Here is a 19,987-nt window from a genome sequence, read left to right as displayed (position 1 = left end):
CACATAAAATATGACTCAAGTCGGCAGGAATCAAACAACTAAGTATTCAATACATGTTCATATTCTTATTCTTGTTATGTAGCTGCAATTGGATTTGGTGAAATTGCCTCATTATTAATCTAAAATGGATACAGGATTGTTAATTTTTCTGCCAGTCAGAATCCTGATTGCCATTCTTAATAGCTCTTATATTATCATTTTGTCCTTTACTAAGTATTATTGTTGAACAACTTGTGAATCCGTGTTCTGCACACTCCTATTACTGTCACCTTAGCTTATTTTGGTGCTAATATAGCTTTTAGTTGCTGTTCTTATAACCTCTCCAGTTCATTCTCTGCCCTGGGGCCAAGACAATCTTTTCAAAACATAATTTTTTTTAATCATGTTGATGTTTGAAACTCTTCGTAACTTCTCGTTGTTCCCATGGGAAAGTACAAAATGTCTTTCTAGCTGTCATGCCCTGTCTGCTGTAGATGTTACCCTCATCTTGGGCCATCATCACTCTCCAGGAGCATCTTCTTTTAGTTTATTGGCTGGTTAATATTGGTACGCTTTTACACTTGTAAGTATCAAAAGGACTGAAGCTAGTTAAGGGAATGGGAACCTACAAAGGCAGCATCCCTCTTTCAAAGAGCATCCTTCCATTTGCATCATCAAAGCACTGTTAATGGCCTGGTCATGGAGAAGGAGGAATTGGGTATTATATTCAGCATTTCTTGAAATTGGATTTTCCTTCCATCTTGGCACTTCGCAGTTTTCAAAGCTGGCTCACCCCCTTTCCTCTCATCTACCTCTCAGGGCTCCGTGACGCACGAAAGGCTGGGATTAAGACTATTGCTTTCATTTTAGAAATGATGAAATGGGGGCCTGGAAGGAAAGGTAACTAAAGTTTATTCCGTCTTTTTCATGGGCAGAGGAGGCACATAAAGTCTTTCTGCTTTTTGCACATATAGCTGATTATTTACCTATGCTAGAAAGACACACAGGGGTAAGTCTTCTTGAGCCTATGGGTTCTGGAACAATCTTCTCAATTTAATCATTTCAAGATACATTGTGATCCCCAGTGGAGCATTGTTTCTACATTCCCCTATGTAATACTCTTGACAAAAACATAAATTACCTGTTAATGCTCTTTCTCCATTTTGTTACATACTCTTCAGGATTTAATGAGATTTAATGTTCTTTATAATAGCAACTCTAAAGACATTTTTTCTGTATAATTCTTGCTTAGATTTGTGTTTAGAAACTCCTTCATATAGAAGAAACAATGTGCATTTCCCTACTAAATTCTCTGATCTTTTAATGTTTTTTTTAATTATTTTCTTTCCACATTACATATTTAAATAGGTTTAGAAGATTATGACCTATGGCCAAATCTGCTCCATTCTTTGTTCTCTTAGAACAATTTTGTTGAAGCACAGTGACCCCTGTCTGTTGAGATTTTATCTATGGTGACTTTGAAGGACGGTAGCAGAAACGAGTAGTTATGCTGCAGATAACATGGTTGTAAACACTAGAGCTTTGAATACCCAGTTCTTTCAGAAAAAGGTTGCTGACCTCTGCTTTAATTCATACAGATTTTATTGAGTCTGTTTCTTCACCCATTATCTGTTTTCCTCCAATGGCTAATAATTTTCTGAACACTATTCATAAATGTAATTATAATAATCTGAACATAAGCCTTAATTGTATTTATATCACAACTGTCAGAACTCATTAATACTGGTTGCTTTATCTGGCAAAAGGAGGATATGGTGGCTCACATAGGTTGGAAGCTAGTCCGGGCTACAAAATATGGGATTGTCTCAAAAGAATAAATATGAGTGTGAAGATCGGACGGACAGATGTGTTTAAATGGAAGATCTTTAGATGTGCACACTATTCTAAATTATCCAGGTAGAAATTATTAGTCATAGTGGCAATTATAAGGTTATAGGAGAGAAGCTGGAGGAGAAGGGAAAGTGATGATGGGAATGGATATGAGTGATTGTTTTAAATATGGACAAATGAGTTATAAGTCAAATACTGCACATGGCTGTTAGAAACTATAAATACCATGGAGTTTTATTTTCTTCTCAGAATTTATAAAATGAAGGAACAATGACAACCCTCCTTTGTTTCAGTGGAATTACCTTCAGAATTCTGAGTTTTAAAACCACGAGATTAAAAACTGTGTTCCCAGTGTTGGGCTATAGCTCTTGCCTTGTGTGGTTACTGCCTTAACTTCAATCCCCATTACTGCAAAAAAAATGTGTTCCTACTATATGGTATAAAGAGAATTTAAGAAGATAAAAAGAGGTTAAACTCTTCTGCTTTTCTACAGATCTTAAATGTTGGTTCCTCAATGAGCCCTTGTCTTCTTCATCTTTGTCACAAGACCTGTGGTCACCCAGATGTCAGGGGCTTCAATGCCTGCCAGTTTTGGCTTTTGTATCAGTGGCAGCAGCAGTGGGGGCTGTAATAGTTTCAGCCATGATGCTTACCAGGAATAGTGTTATTATAACCCACAGAGGCACCTTGGAAACCTCATATATGACCTATGGTCAGTGCGCTAAGCAGTAAACACTAATGTATCATTGATGTACTTCTTTTTTTTTTTTTTTTTTTGGTTTTTCGAGACAGGGTTTCACTGTAGTTTTAGAGCGTGTCCTGGAACTAGCTCTTGTAGACCAGGCTGGCCTCGAACTCACAGAGATCCGCCTGCCTCTGCCTCCCAAGTGCTGGGATTAAAGGCGTGCGCCACCACCGCCCGGCTGATGTACTTCTTCCACCAGATGAGCTGGGGAGATGAGGGATGAGATAGTCTTTTAGGTGGCAACCTTGAAGTGGTCAAGAACAGTAAGTCTGAAGGCCCTTTGATGACAGGATTAAGTGGGCTTCATTTCCAAATGACCAGTACTGGATGGGTTGCCGGTGCCTTGGACCACTTTAAGGATGATATTTTTTTCAGAGACATGTTGTATGTTAAAGAAAATGGACCCAAAGGAGTTTGATATCATGTTGGGTATACATGACTTGAAAACCATGACAAATGAGAGTGTGACTTGCTAGATGGCACTTGTGACCTTTTGTTCCCATGCCACATCTCTTTGCTCTGATAAGAAGCCTGCTTCCTCAGACTATGTGTCTAATTGGCCATCTTTCAAAAATTTGAATAGAAACCAACCAGATTTCCCTTTTCCTTTCTAAACCCCTTTTCCCAGGTCTGGTCCTCCAAACTGATTACTCCCTTATAAATAAGCAGTGAAAGGAACGTATCTGAAGAAGTTGGAGAACCTTATTCTACTTTAAGTTAATCTGATGGACGATACCTCATCATTAACAGTAACAGAATGAGTCCCAAATCCTGCCTTGACTCTACCCAGCACAGGCTCTCTAATTCTAGCTGCTCTTCCCCCTTGTCTTTCTGTCTCACAGCCTAGAACTGTCCTGAAGAAGGCAGATGCACAAGAAAGCAGGAGAAACTGGTCACGAAGTTGAGAAATAAGGAGCCTAACAGTATATCAGTTGTCAGACTGTGTCAGGAGAAGAGGGTGGAGTGAGCGGTGCATACCCGTTAATGTAAAGAGTTAAAGATGAAAAACAAGGTCTGAAAGAGAAGGCAGTCTACAGTCAGCCCAACCTGAACACATTTAAGTGCATCTGCAAGAGAAGGCAGTCTTTGATCAAAGAGATCAAATATCTTATTGGATACATGAAGCCACAAAACAGAGACGAGAGGAGCGAGGGTGGTGTGTACTTCTCTGTGGAAGCCCAGCACTAAAGCCGTAGTATAATCATTATTTTTTAATGAAATAATACAAGTTCAAAGGAAAGATATGTGCAGAATTAGAGTATTGCTAAAACATACAATTTTGTTAACATATAAATACAAAAAGGAGTAAAAAAGACATACATTAATATATCATAGAAGATTATGAGCTATTTCATTACCTTCCTCAACTCAGTATTTGTACTTTAAAATGATATGCTTATTTTTATTCTAAGTATAAATCTTATTCAAAGTTCTTCCTCCTAATCCTCACTGACGTTCTAATTGATGGTATAAACCTACCCAGATTCTTACCAAAATGCTTATCTATCCAAGTAATGCTGCATGTGAATTTGACATAGCTTGGGAACAATAAAAAAAGAAAAGAAATTGGTAAAAGAGGTCTTTTGTGACATTTCACAGAAACCATGTAGGATTTGTGTGTCTGATTGAAGGATGTTTCAAAGGCATTTTGTGGTTAAATCCTGGTGCTGGTAGAAGTGGCTGAAACCTTCATAGGAGGTAAAATAAAGGTCCAGGTATTTCCGATGATATCACTACACACTGTTTCTTTTATGGTGCTTGCTTTGAATCAAAGTAAAAAAGCTATAATTTTTTTTTTGCACAGAGAAAGCTATCTTTTATCTTTGCAGAGAACTAGAACTAATTTTACTATCTTCACACCGTGGTTAGTTTTATTCCAAACTCTTCTGGCAAAAGAACAGCAGGGCTCTTAGCACTGGGAGAGACTTAGTCTGCACTCCCTTTCAATGTATTGTGGACATGTTGACTGATCTGCTGTGGTTGCAGATAACTGGAAAGCATAGTCAGAGGGCTTTTCTGGCTTACCTTTCTCTTTCCTGCAGGTGCATCCTCTCTTCTCCCCCATGACCACTGAAAGCAGAAGGCTCATAGTGGACATATGGCACAGAGATGCTTATGTCCTACCTAGGTTTGCCTTAATATAAGGGGGACATTATAGAGTGATTATCACAGACAGAAGGAATGGTACAGGAAAAAAATAGTTTTGGTGCTCACTTTATCTGGGCAAATTTGGCTCATTCTTCAAAACTCAGCATAGTTAATAATATTACTCTTTTGGGTAACATTTTCAGAACCAGCCAACCTTTTCCTTGTGGGGGATTCTTTGTTTGTGCAGTGGTCAATTCTGGGTGTCCTTTTATCGTAAGCTTGGCATGATACACTTTTGATATTCGTTTCTGTATTTCTCACACTGAGAGTTAGCATTGGGGAAAAGAATCTATCTGTTTTATGTTTGCCTTCACAGCGACAGACCAACAAGGAAGGAAAGGAAACATTTAGTGTTATAGGGAAGATGCATGCAGAAATTAGGGGGAAACAGCTTGTGTATAATTGAGAACGTTTATAGTTGATCTTTTTTCCTGTTTCTGTTATGATGTGAACATTGTTTTAACAGGTGAAATCGATCTGTCTGTCTATATATGTATCTATGTATCTATTTATCTATCATCTATCTATCATCTATATATCACCTAGTATATCTTCCTTATATCCTTTTCCTTCCTTCCTTCCTTCCTTCCTTCCTTCCTTCCTTCCTTCCTTCCTTCCCTCCCCCTCTCTCTACCTCCTTTCCATCTTTTTTTGAAGACTTGTTAGTTATTCTCTTAGAATAAAGATTTAAGTCCTATAAAACAAACAGAGGACAATTAGTGAGTTTTAAGTGTGTCAATCCATGAAGGTTATTTTCTTTCTTCCCATGCCAATTTGGTAAAAGTGGTTCTCCGGGGCTACATAATTACAGATGAATGACAGTGAATTGCTTGGACAATAATTGGTAGGAAGTACAATTATGAGAAGTCATTAGTGGGAGAAAATGAATAGTTGGTTGCTTAGCAGGTCAACATTGAAAGCCCAATGTGGTTAGACATTGTATTAAATTACAGGCTTCGTCATTTAAGTATATTTATAAATCACTGATCTTTCTAAGCTGTATTTTTACATAACCTTTGATTTGTGGTACAGTACAGGAGCTGCCCAATGTGGGTTTCAGAAGTTCAATGAAGAAAATAGTGCACATTTGAAGTGTGTGGTGCTCTATTGGCCAGGGGCTCAGCCGACTTACCTTGCACAAATAACATTTACAAAGTAATACATATGGTGTTTAGAGAAGCCAGTCTAATTCTGTACAGTTGATATATGGTTCTATCAGAGGCAGAGAACTGTGTTACCCATCTAGTTTTTTGGTCCCAGATTTAGAAGTCCCAGGTTCAGAATTCAGAATTGATATCTCATTGTTTTGTAATCATGTCCAGGCGAAATTGTGGTTTTCTACCAATAAAATCTATTAAAACAATAATAATGATAATAAAAAACTAAAAAGGAAATCACAGCAATGATATATTTGCCCTTACTTCAGAAAGAAAAATAATTGCTCAGCATTGAGTCTTTTCTTTTTGGTGTCTGTGACAAACACCACAGTCAAAAGCAACTTGGGGAAGAAAGGATTCAGTTTGTTGAACTTCCAGGTCACAACACATCTTTTGTCACAGTCAAGTCAGGAACAATGCAGGAACCAGAAAGCAGAGACCACAGGAGAATGTTGCTTACTGGCTTGTTCCCTTTGACTTGTGCTCAGTCTGCTTTTTTTATACAGCCTAGGAGCTACCTGCTCAGGGTTGGCAACTATAAACTTTGGACTGGGCCCTCTCAAATCAATCAGTGACAAAAAACCCCCACAGACCAACCTAATGGAGGCAATCCTCCAATTGAGACTCCAATTGTAACTCTGGTCTATGTCTAATGGACAGCTGAAATTCCCATGGAAAAAGAAAATTTAGGATTGTTCTAATTCTTCAATAAATGTATTATTTTTATGCTCGTTATATATTGCATATAGCATGTTCACTCATGTATATGTTTGCTACATTTTATAAGTAATTGCTTAGAAGACAACATTTAGAACAGATATTTTAGGAACTGTGAATTGAATGCTAACCCTGTGTCCAGTTGTGTTTGGAATGGAACATCCATAAATGCAAAACAAATTAGTAGCTGGGCATCCGTGGTGCCACCTGCTGATGTGGGTGGCAAGGTTCTAACAGCTGTAACAACTACAGAATGATTTAGTGATGATAAACATGGTACTGGCTATAGGTTAGTAACTGCCTTGGCTTCCAGAAGCCTCCTTGAATCTGCTCAGCTTGTAGATATTTCATTGGTGATGACACAAACATGGTACTGGCTGCCTCCTCAAACTCTCAGTACATACTGCTTTTAACCCCCACACTCCCACTTGTTATGAACAGCATGAGAAGACAGCAAATGAGTTTGTCGACTGTGCTCACCATAAGGCACCTTTCATGCCAGTTTCTTCTTGCTTTGAATGCCATTGTCATTGCTTTGTATTCAGGAGTGTGAGATCGCCCTGCTGTTGTTAGATACCCTAAGAATACTGGACGTAAGTGTCCAAAGGTAGAGGTTTTTATTTTTCCCATCCAAGGTGTGGGAGAGTACTCTTTGCATAATAAAGCATAATAATGCCCTTTTCATGGCACAGAGTCTAACCTAATTGAGTTGATGTTCAAAGTTTGAGGTGCTTGCTTCCATGTATCTTATTTTAAAATATACATATGCATATATTATAAATATATACATGTATAAACCACACATGCCATATATATGTTTCATACTATATGCAGTGTGACATATACATGTCATATGTGATATACACACATATAAGCACATACCTATATATCACAACATTTATGTATATGTGTGTGTGTGTGCACAGTATGTTTTATGAGTATCTACTATGTGCCAGACACTGTGAATGACTTTGATGTTGTTATAATGAACAACATGTGTGTTGCTTTTGCTGCAACGTTTAGTGGGTGAGACAGACAGCTAACTGCAACACTAGAGATCTAGTCACAGTTGTGTCAATACTAGACAGAAGAGAGGTGTGGCAATGTGTAGTCTGAGGCCACTCATTTGTTTCCCTGCTGCTCTGACCCAAACTGTTCACACAGAAACTGTATTAATTATAACACTGTTTGGCCAATGGCCCTAGCATATTCCTAGCAAGCTCTTACATCTTAAATGAACCCATTCCTATTTATATTTTACCATGAGTCTTGTGGCCTACTGGCAAGGTTCTAGCTGGTGGCTCCCGTCTTTCCTCTCTGGCAGTTACATGGCATCTCACTGACTCCACCTACTCTCTCTTTGTATCTTTTACAGCCTGGCTATATTCTGTTAAGCCATTGGCCAAAAGCATATTTTTTATTAACCAATGGTATGCAGAGGGCAATCCCACATCAGTAATCTGACAAATTACTGCACAGAGCTCAAATATCCATGAGGTCTTGGAGGCTTGCTTTATGGTCAACAATAATCACTCTAAAGAATGCAGCCTGTTGTCCCCAGAGAATCTCAGGTAGAGAACATCAGATATAAAGTGCTCTCGAGAGCCTTTTCCTATTCATCTTAGGCTCAATATGGATATGTGTAGTCTATATGGGTAGAGAAGGGCTCGGATCTGGTACATGCTGTGTCATAACTGTAATCCTTGCTTTTCTTATTTACTCCTTTATACTATTGTATTCTCTCACACAAAACAATTCACATAAATGGGTTACCCACTACTCAGTTTTGATTATGCACACTTAAAAACCCTTGATGTGCTCACTAATTGCCCCATCAAATATCCTATGTTACTCTAAGGAGTATGTAGAAAGAGGTAAAGAATAGCAGGTAGCTGAAGGGGTCTCTGAAACTCCATGGAAGAGTTAGGCAGGGATCTCTTTCAGACGGGTTGCTGCTAGGAAGATCGCGGGGGATAGAGCTGACAATGAGGGAGAGGCAGGAATGAGGCTATTAAATGAAACCAGGTTAGGAAATGAATTTCTTGGGATAGAAATATCCTTACGAAGTCAGAAACTGTAGAGCAGGGTCTACTGGGAGAGAAATGGGGAGTTAAGGAAAGAGTTTGGGGCTTTGTTAATGGTGTCTGGAGAGAGGGACTACAGGTGAGCCAACAAAGAGATTGGTCAAAAGTGATTCAGCAAAATCTTTCATAAGCATGTGATAAGAAATTATTAGAATAAGATCAATTTGCAGAAGGTCTAGCTTAATTGATTGTTGTAATAATCATTCTGACATCTCGAGTTTAAATGATTGTAGCTCACAAACAGGACGATATCTGCTGTAGATGAAAGAAAGTAAGAGGCTGGGGCTCAGAATGTGTTCAGGTTTTATATCTTAGTCATACACGGAGAGAATACTTTTGTAAAGAGAGTGTTATAAAATAATTTTGCTTCGTTGAAAACTCTCAATACAGCAGGTTAAGCCTCTGAATTGCTAGACCCAGTGAAATGTTTTCCTTTATAAGCATTGCTGTGGTCATGGCGTCTCTTCCCAGCAATAGAAACCCTAACTAAGCCATTATTAGAGAAGCTTCCTCCTGTAAACTAATACAGTGGCCCACAACAGGCACTGTGTAGAGAGTGAGCAGCCTTGGAATGCTCAGCCCTTCATGGGATGTCTCCATTAAATCCCTCCCTTCTGGGCTCAGGGAACTCTGAGGAATAGGAGGTGCAAAGATTTTAAGAGCCAAAGATGGTATGGGAGATACCAAGAAAACTGTCTTCCAGACACAAAAGGCTTGTGTAAATACAGACTCAGAGAAAGCATACATAAAACCCATACAAGTCCAAGTAGATGGGGCCCAGTGCTGATAGCCAACATGGACACCAGTCCTTGTCTCTAACCCAGAAGCTATCAACCCAGAAGCTATCAACAATTGATAACAACGTGCTAAAAAATATTTTCTCCAATGGCATCTCACTGGGTATACAAGAGTAGAAATCCTGGCCACCACCAGTAAATGACCAACATTAAATGAACTCAATGTTATTTTGTTTTGTAAAATAATTACTTTATAATTATATAAAAAACTATAAATTTATAATTACAATTTAAAATTGCAATAATTTTTGTAATTTCAAGAAAGGAAGACTGTCAATATTTGAAAGGACATGAATTTATATGAATAATTAGATATGCACTTTAAAATTTTCTTGGTTTCTTTGTTCATCTTGACTCGACCAGTATTTATTTTTGGTTGTGTGCCTAGTCTTTAATGACTGAGCCATCTCTCCAGCCTTTGATCATTGCTTGTAAGAATGATTAGCTGGGAAATATGCCTTCTTGTCTTCACTTTTGGTTCTTTGTGACACAAGTAACAAACATCACAATGTGTTTGTGCTCTATATTTGATACATAGCCTTGTATGTAGCCAATAAAGAACAGGTTAGAGACATTCACATATATGTATATACAAATAAATAAGCTTTATTTCATTTTATGATTCCCAAGGGTTAAGATATACAAACAAGGAATAAAATTAAAATTATTTTCTTTTGGGGATGATTTATGCCTTAATTTCCACCTGCCCTATAATTAGAAATTTTGAACTCTGTAAATGTTTTTTAAGATAAAATTATTGCCTTGGTAAACTTTAGAAATTACATCATTAACCCAAGGACCTTTCTCAGCCTAGAACAACATGGTTGGTACAAGTGTCTGTGCACACACAGACAAATAAATAAAGAGGAAAGTTTAAAATAATTTGAAAATGATTTATTGTCGGCAACCCCTGCAGTTAGGAATTCAAGTATTATTACTTTACTTCAGTGCAGCCGGGGAGGACAGCAACTTGCTGTGGGCTAAAGGTAAATGATGATCTATTGCAGAGGAGGAAGGGGGATGAACTGAGGAAAAGGGGAAGGCGTGGGGAGTAAGCAATGCATTTTCTCAACTATTGTTTCAGATAATGCCTTTAAAAATTTGGCTTGACCTCTGTTGGAAAATCCCAGTGTAAATGGTGAAGTAAATGACGTTCTTAAATCTTTGATAGTTAAGGGCATATGCACTTGGTATGGGGAGTGTGATCAGGGTACGTGAGTGCTGTGCACACTAAGCCATGTTGAGTCACAAGTCTTCCTGCTTAGGCTGCTTGACAGTCTGATCCGAGATGCAGTCAGTTTTAGTTCAAAGGGATCAATTAACACACAAAGTCCTAGGATGACTTTTCTAAAGCAGCCTACTCTGCTCACAGCATTTGTGGGTTAAACCCTTCGTGTTATAAATGAATTATGGACTCCTACAGTAGAATAAAGCACCTACTTTCTCACTTCTAAAATAAGAGTGAAGTAAAAGTTCATTTTTCCAAACACAAAGTGATACAGGGAAGGAAAGAGTAAACCCTGATCTCTGCCCTTGATACTTCATTAACCTGCATCTCATAAGTCATCCTAAACCCCATGCCGGAAGTTTCTACTTCTTGATGTGACTGAGAAAACTGAAGCCCACCTTGATGTACTTCTCTATGTTAAGACTAGCTCACATGTAAATTTTATCTAGTGGCAGCTCCTATTTTCCATCTCACTTCTCTATCCTTGGCTGCTTGTACAAGCACCTCCTATAAAATCGTATTTTTATTAACAACTAAAGTATTGAAACAAGTTTCCTCTCAACTTTAGGTGCAGTTCCAGAAGTGACTGTCACCTATCTTCGAGCCACTGCATGTGCAGGAGACACAACTTTGGTTCTGGAGGAAGCTGTGGACTGGTGCCCTGGGGATGAGGCTGTTATCATCAGTGGGATGAGTGTTGCAGGCACCAGATCAATGGAAGAGGTTGTTGTTGTGGAAACTGTGCACAATGCACAACTCCATCTCAGGACTCCCTTGAGGTACTCAAATTTCAGCATGGATAGGTTTACAGCGGGGGAAGATGAGGTCTACACAAATTGGCCTCTGGACGTTTATCTCTTGATGAGATACGTTAGTGTTAAATAGTGCTGGACATCTGGAAAACAAAATAATAAAGCTTGGATGTTATGAAGATGAATATTTCTTGAATGCTTTCCTTAGTGGGACCCTAGAATTTCTGCCTTGGAACATGGTCAGTATGTAATTCTCAATACTGTACACGGTGTGTTTTACAAATGTATATAGGACTCATTCTTGGGTATTTGAGTTTCTGAAGAAATAGACACTCCCCAAAGAAGAATCCATTTACTATTTCTAATAAGATGTAGAATGATGCTCTCAAGTGCATCTTCCACTCTTGTTCTTTTTTTTTCAGATACTCTTACAACATCACAGAGAACTGGGTAGCTGGAAAGAATCATATTTTGAAGGCTACTGTGGCTCTTCTCAGCAGGAACATTGTCATCCAAGGAAATCTTACTCTGGAGAGGGTAAAACACCTCCATTCCTGCCAGGAGGTCAATGCTGCTGAAGGTATAAATGCAGATTGATGGAAAACCCTAAGAGTGAATAAGAGTTCTCACTGCGTAGCAATATGTGGTGGGATCGTGGTTGGTCTTCTGCATTAGAACACATGTTCGTCTTTTGAGAGTCTATATCCCTCTGCACTTTTTCAGAATCCTCCTGACAGCTTGTCACTTCATCTCTTTCCCCACTTATAAGTAAAAGAAACAGACAAAAGGCAAAGGAAATAGTTTAATGATTTGGCCTGGGAAAACTTGCATTAATGAATTAAACCTGGAAAGTTGGGATGCCATAATGATTTCTTTAATCCCAGGCTTCTCCCAAGAGTCTCAAGAAAACCATGATTCCAGAATCATAGGCTTGGGCAGTTCATTCTCATTGATTAGATTTGTACCTCCTCTCTTTGGGGGTTTGTTTTCCGAGTGACCTAGTGTATACTCTAGGTAAAGGAGTAAAGGAGCCAATTTATCTTCTGGTAGAATAACAGGCACTGAATCACACTGATGTGCCTATTAAACATCTATTTCAGGGATGGTTAGTTTAGGAGGTTATGTTTTGGTTTCCCAGACTGTAGATTATGAGGCTTTCACATGCTGTGAAGATATCATTTGTCAACTTTGGTCCAGGATGCTGTGGGTGTCAAGGATGACTTCCAGGCATGAGCCGTGGATGGATGATGAGGCTTTTACTGTGATGGGAAGAAGAGAAGGTTTTGGGATAGGGGCATAGTGGTGAATAGAAGTTTAATTTTGCACACATTGAAACTGAGAAGGCAGGCCAGCAATTGAGCAGAGATATCTGACAGTGTCTGGACCCTGATAGAAACATCAAGGCTAGAGTTAAATATTTCAGAGATATGTACATAGAGGTGCAGTTATACACAGTGTTGTGATGTAAGGGATTATTAATTGTGGAGAATGAGCAGGACCTCACTGAGTCATCAACTAACAAATATATAATTTGGAAAGAAGAAAAAAAATGTTTGGATAAAAGTGTGTTAGAACTGATTGCCACCTTCAAACTTTCACCAAATCAGGATCACAATTGTCCAAAACATAAAACACACATCATCTCTTCATTTACTGCTTATAGGTCAATTCTTCGAAGGATTAGACTTTGCAATTCACCAGACAGTGACACATTATTTTGAACTACTGCCGCCTCTTTTGCTGGTTATTGAGTTATTAATATTAACCCCAGTGCAGCAATGCAGAAGGCCATGTAGGTGAGCTGGTTAATCTTTGTTGTCAGCTGGACAGAAGAACCTCCTTTCACCTGCGAAGAAGTGACCTCATTTAAGAAACTACCAATATTGGATAAACTTTTGATCATTTCTGTGAGAGACTGTCTTGACTGCAGATTGACACGGGAAAGATTAGCCCACTGTGGGCAGCACCATGTCTATGTGGGTGAGTCTGGGCTGTAGAAGAAGGCTACCTGAGTAGGAAGTGGAGAACAAGCTGGTAATCTTTGTTCTTCCACGGTATCTGCTTGAGTGCCTGCCCTGACTTTCCTTAAGGATGGATTGTGGACAGGAAATAAAAAATAAAATACTTTTCTTTCCTTAAACTGCTTTTGGCCACGTGTTTATTACAGCAAAGGAAAGGAAATTAGAACAGTGAGTATATCTGAATTTAGTTGACTTTGCTTCTTCTGAGTATGGACTGCAAGGTAATATGACTGATACCGAATCAATTCTGAAGATGACCTCAGCATTTTGAGATTCTTTCCCATTATCAAATGCTGCATGTCCGCAGAAAATATTCTGAGTGCTGGTTTCTCAGCACTGTAGCAATGGCAGTTGAGCATTCGGTACAGGCCACTTTTCTGTCCTTAGCAGGAAGATAGCTGGAGACACAGATTGGTAGAACTTTTCTGAGCCCTCTCTCCTTTCACTGAAGACATTTTTGCTAAAATCATCAAACAAATACTTAAGGGAAACCCAATTGGGCTCCTAAAGACTATAAGGTGCTATGTAGGATTCAGTTCTCATAACTTCCCCAAGAATTATCAAATATGAAAAATCCATTTTATTTCACCTTTCTTACAGGTTATCTTTTGCATTTAAATCAAAACCAGTGTATTTGGCTTGGGGGTTGTAATCTGCCTCTTTCTGATAGGAATTAAGGTGATTATGTCTGCATGGGTGGGGCATGGAGAGGGGAGCATCTCCAGATATAAGAGAGCAAGGGGTAATAACATATTTTAGTTATTTGATCTATTTAAACAATCCACAGGAAGAAATCACAAACAGTGAAAGATGATAGTTGAATGGTTTGCCTGTGTAGCCATAGAACTTTGCACATAGAGATTTGTCTAGAAGCATTATTAGAAGTCTCTCCTGAACATCATTGTGTGTTTCAGGTAACCTAAAGCACTGTTTGTATTATAAGAGTGAGAAAATGCTGGGAACCAGGGATCTGGGCGCCAGAGTAATCATTCAGTCCTTCCCAGAGGAGCCCAGCTTGGTCAAGCTGAAGGGAGTGCAGTTTCGAGACCTGGGGCAGGCCTTCCGTAAGCATCCAAGCTCACTCACCTTGGTGGGAGCTTTGAGAGGTAAGAGACCACGTCTCCATCTTCCCAGTTTCTTCTTCTCTGTTGATGGTACAATACTGGTGATGTGTCAGAAAGATGAATTCAGAGATTTATAAATGCTTATAGGTTATATGTATACTTTCCAAACTTTAGTACCTAAATTAATCTCACGCGGAGCTTATTAAATTCAGAGATGCACTCACTCACCAGAGAGCAGCTTGGACATGTGAGGAAGTGCTAGCAGTTCAGGTTCAATGTGTTCTGAGGGAGGTGATGTTTTCATAGAGATTCAGAGTTGGGAAAAAAATCCAGACAGTGTTTCTGAAAGCAGTGATTATTCATGAGTTAATTTATAGGTATAAATTTTTGTATTCTTATAAGAAACTAGATATTTTGCTCTAAAATCAACATAAAGCTGTGGGAAAATTCAGATTTTACAGGCCAAATACTTACAATTTACCCTTAAATGAGGACTCATTATGATAAATATATATTGATGAAACAAAAGAAGCCCCCACCTTTCTAAGCTTCTGTGGTTTTGTTCCTAATAGAATACATAGAAGGAAAGGTTGTTCTTAAGACTTTTACCCTGGGTCGCCACACTGTGCCAATACTGTCCCCCAAATGTCACTCTAATTGTCATAATTTTATTCCCCTTTTCTTTAGAAATATACAAGTTAACAGATAAAGAGAATTGCAAATCAAAACAACTCTGAGATATCATTTTACTCCTATCAGAATGGCTAATATGAAAACACTCATAACATCTTATGCTAGATAGGATGTGGACTAAAGGGAACACTCCTCCATTTCTGGTGGGAATGCAAACTTCTACAGCCACTTTGCAAATCAGTAAGGTGGTTTTCTCAGAAAACTGGGAATCAGTCTATATCAAGACCCAGCAAAACCACTCTTGCTCTTGGGCATATTCCCAAAGGATGCACATTCATACAACAAGGATGTTTGCCCAACTATGTTCATAGTAGCATTATTTATAATAGCCAGAATCTGGAAACAACTTAGGTGCTCCTCAACTGAACAATGTATAAAGAAAATGTGGCACATTTACACAATGGAGTACATACTACTCAGTGGTTAAAAAAAATAGCAGCTTGAAACTTGGAGGCAAATGGATGAGACTAGAAGAAATCACCCTGAGTAAGGTAACCCAGACCTAAAGAGACAAACATGGTATGTAGCACTCATAAGTGGATGTTAGACATAAAGCAAGGGATAATCAGCACTAAAAAAAAGGAGAAGTTTAAGAAAGAAACATACATAGATCCTCCTAGAAGGGGAAATAGACAAGATCTCCAGGTAAGTAAATTGGAAGCATGGGGTGCAGGGAAAAGGATGGAAGGGAAGGGGGAGAAAAAAAGGGGAAGGGAGAGAAAACATGAGGGATCTGGTTGGATGAGCTGGGAGAAGGTCAGAGATGGGGAGCAAGGGAAGAGATATCTTCATTGAGGGGGCCATTATGGTGTTAGCAAGAAACCTAGCACTAGGGAAGTTCCCAGGAATCCACCAGGATGACCGCAGCTAATACCCTAAGCAATAGTGGAGAGGGTGCCTGAACTGGTCCTCCCCTGCAATCAGATTGATGACTACCTTAACTGTCATCATAGAACCTTCATCCAGTAACTGATGGAAGCAGATGCAAAGATTCACAGCTAAGCATTGGGCAGAGTTCCTGGGGTCCAGCTGAAGAGAGGGAGGAGTAATAATATGAGCAAAGGGTTCAAGACCATGGTGGGGAAGCCCACAGAAACAACTAACCCAAGCAAGAGCAAGCTCACTGACTCTGAACTGACAGCTAGGGAACCTGCATGGGACTGGACAAGGCCCTCTCAAAGTGTGTGACAGCTGTATGGCTGGGACAGTTTGGGGGACCACTGACAGTGGGACCAAGATTTAATCCTAGTGCATGAACTGGCTTTCTAGAGCCCATTTCCTATGGACAGATACCTTGCTCAGCCTAGATACAGGGAGAGGGCCTTGATTCTTTCTTAATGTGATGTGACAGTCTTTGTTGACTCCCCATGGGAGACCTCATCCTCTCTGAGGAATGGACAGAAGGTGGGGTAGATGAAAGTTGGGGGAACAGGAGAAGGGAACTGGGATTATTATGTAAAATAAAAAAGATTGCTTTCAAAAAATAAAATTAAATAAAAAACAACAGGAGTGTTTTATTGTTCCTTTTTGGGGGCAGAATATTTAAAACTTCTAATAATTATTATTTTTCTTGAGAAGAAAAATGAAGCACAAATTTGAACTGGTATTTCAAAAGCAAATGATTATCTTCATAACTTTGTAGATTATCTACAAAATACATTCAGTGTTAGTTATGAGCCAATATACAGTTTTCTATATTAATCCTACATGATATAAGACCTGATTATTCCAGGGATTTATCTTCAAAAGATATTGTACCAACTACATAGTACTCATATGATAAAGTCATAATGGAATTATAAAGTTTACTAATATATTTTGACTGATATAGACTATTCATTTTTATTCAAATTTAATAATCGTGCAAACTAATGGGTTTCTTTATAAGATCTCATTCATGCATAAAATATACTTTGATCATCTTCAGTCTCCTATAATCATATTCCATAACCCCATTCATTTACTCTTCCTCCAAGTCTTCATTCTTCTTAACTGTATTATCTTGACCAACACAAATTATTTTTAAGACAGTCTATGGCGCATGTTATTATAAACTTAAAAGAGGAAAAACTGTCCATAATAAAAATAGGTTCATTTTTAAAGAAACCTGTGCTAAGAATAATAACTTTAAAATTTTGTTTTTTTAAGATAAGAAAAATAAGATTATAAATTTAATTTATAACTCAGTCCTTAGAAATGCCCTATTTTTTCTTTTCTTTTTTTTTTTGTTCTTCAAGACATGGTTTATCTGTGTAGCCTTGGCTATACAGGAACTCACTCTGTAGACGAGGCTGGCCTTAAACTCAGAGATCTACCTGGCTCTTTTTCCTGAGTTCTGGGATTCAAGGTGTACACCACTGCCACCTGGTCAGAAATGCCCTATTTCTACGCATACATCAGAACATACTTTATTTAGTTTTCAACAGTACATGTAAATATGAGGTTCTGTTTTATATGTGTGTACATAAAGGGTGTGCATGCATACTATACACATATGTATATGATCTTCAAAAGAAGTATAAGAGAGAGCAACACTTGTACCACCTGTCTCCAGTTAATGGCAGCATTCACTGTAGCAGAGTCAAAACTCAAAACTGACCTGAGAACCAGGTTTATGCAAACACAGGGGAAGCTGCTTCAACTCTACTGAAATGAAGTGACATTTAAGACAGTGATGGCTCTGCCTTACTATCTCCATCTCTGCATCCACCCAAAAGAATGCTTTATGTCTTGGACCCATCAACAAATAACCATCTACTATCAGCTACGGTTGTGGAGCACAGGATAGTATCTCTGTCAATCTGGCAGCCCATGGCTCTGTCCCTGGACAAGTGGTCATATGTGTACCGTATGTGTCTTCCTCAGTGGTTTCTGCCTTGGCTTGCTCAGGGACAGAATGGAAGCTGTAGGCTAGAACAAATGCTTTCATCCCCAATTTCCTTGTGGCCCTAGTATGTAACACAGCAATGGAAGCTAAACTAGAACAATTGACAAGGTATAAACAAAAATTTCTCATCCAGAAATACTGGCCACAACTTCATATGCAAGGGTGGTTTATTATTTTTTATTTTTTTATTAAAAATTTCCATCTCCTCCTCTTCTCCCACTTCCCTCCCCTCCCCTCCACCCATACCTCTACTCCCTCTCTCTCCAGGCCAAAGAGCAGTTAGGGTTCCCTACACTATGGGAAGTCCAAGGTCCTCCCAACTTCCCCCAGGTCCAGGAAGGTGAGCATCCAAACTGACAAGGCTCCCACAGAGCCTGTCCATGCAGTAGAATCAAAGCCCAGCGCCATTGTCCTTGGCTTCTCAGTCAGCCTCCACCGTCAGCCACATTCAAAGAGTCCAGTTTGATCACATGTTCCAAGTGAAACCACATAAGGCCTTGACGGCTGCTCTACCATATTGAAAAAGGCCATTGAATAGGTAGAATTTTTCATAGCCATGTGGCTTTTTGGCTTGGCCAAATTTTGTCTTTTGTATATGGATAACACTTTCTAGCATTTGTGTCTTGGATTTCAACTAGCTTTATCTTCAAGTTCTAGTGGCCTTAGTTGCCCAATTTCCTGGTTTGTTTGTTTGTTTTTTCTCAAAGGACAGAGTTTCATATTTTTATGGAAAAATGTTTTCTGGTGATGGTGTATCTTGTTTAGATATAGTCAGCAGAATCTGAAGAGACTCTGAGGTGTGAGGAAAATGTTCACCTTATTCTTTTCCATTCAGGTTCCTATCTTCAGAGCTGTTCAATATGGGGTTCCTTCAGCAGAGGCCTTAGCATGCACAGGACCTGGGGCCTGAGGGTGGAGAATAACATATTCTACAAGATTACAGGTCATGCCCTGCTGGTGGGTAAGTAAATTTGCTGGGTTAATTTAGATATTCTTGAGTAGGATTGGCAGTCTTTCAAAAACATTCTTACACACTGTTGAATTCCAAACTTACAAAATCATTGTTTTTCTGAGCATTACCTAATAGGACATAGCTCAAAAAACGAATTTAAATTTACTCACCACTGAGTGACTTACTAAGCATTATCAACAGGAAGTAAATCACTTGAAAATTGAATTCAGGCTAATAAGTGTCTAATGGGAGGTTTTAAAATTTACTGTCATGAAATTTCCTGCAATTCCAAGTCCACACATAGTCTCAGATGCTCAGGCTTAGATGATGTTGGCTGAAGATTTTAAAATCAGAAATTTTGCGTAAATGCTTCTGTAGTAGAAGTTTCCGACCTGGCAGACTGTTCACTAATTTTTGTCATTCTCGTTTAAGGTCATGACCAAACCCCAAAATGGTCCTTAGATAATTAGAAGTTTCAGTCAGCATCACATCACTCCCAGAAAGCAATCCAGAAGTTTTAGCTGTGCTGTAGTGATTTCCACCCCAACTGAATTAAGCAAATCCATTCTCATCGTTTTTGTTTCTTTCTCTGTGCTGTCACCATGCAGGAGATACTTTATTTCATTCTTCTCAAAGATCAGCCTTTCTTCTGACACATGGCTTTTGCATATTTTTTTTCTCTCTGTTCATGACAGTTACTCTCTTGGAACATTCTTCCCTACATCTCCAGGCTAGAACTTCCTCAACTTAAAACTCGATGTCACATTCTGATTCCTCTTGTTTTACCACTAGGTTTTGTGAGACACAGTCTTCTCGGCATTTGTACTGATAGTTTATTGTAGGCCAGGTGGCTGAAAGAAATGAATTAATAAGCAGTCTCTGATTGTGTCACAACATAAAAGCAAACCAAAG

General features: G+C 38.9%; 1 protein-coding gene across 1 annotated transcript in view; it reads left to right on the top strand.

Annotated features, from left to right (window-relative positions):
* Pkhd1 (PKHD1 ciliary IPT domain containing fibrocystin/polyductin) overlaps positions 1-19,987 on the top strand; it is a 380,278-nt gene that overhangs the window by 136,852 nt on the left and 223,439 nt on the right. Inside the window, exons 23-27 of the mRNA XM_038343811.1 lie at positions 799-879; positions 11,275-11,485; positions 11,881-12,038; positions 14,394-14,585; positions 18,959-19,084. Of these exons, the coding sequence (XP_038199739.1) occupies positions 799-879; positions 11,275-11,485; positions 11,881-12,038; positions 14,394-14,585; positions 18,959-19,084 (768 nt within the window). The remainder of the gene's footprint in view (positions 1-798; positions 880-11,274; positions 11,486-11,880; positions 12,039-14,393; positions 14,586-18,958; positions 19,085-19,987) is intronic.

The sequence above is a fragment of the Arvicola amphibius genome, chromosome 9 (genome assembly GCF_903992535.2).
Source record: "Arvicola amphibius chromosome 9, mArvAmp1.2, whole genome shotgun sequence".
Taxonomy (NCBI): domain Eukaryota; kingdom Metazoa; phylum Chordata; class Mammalia; order Rodentia; family Cricetidae; genus Arvicola; species Arvicola amphibius.
Note: the sequence above shows the minus strand (reverse complement) of the source record. Positions and strands in the feature narration are given on the sequence as shown.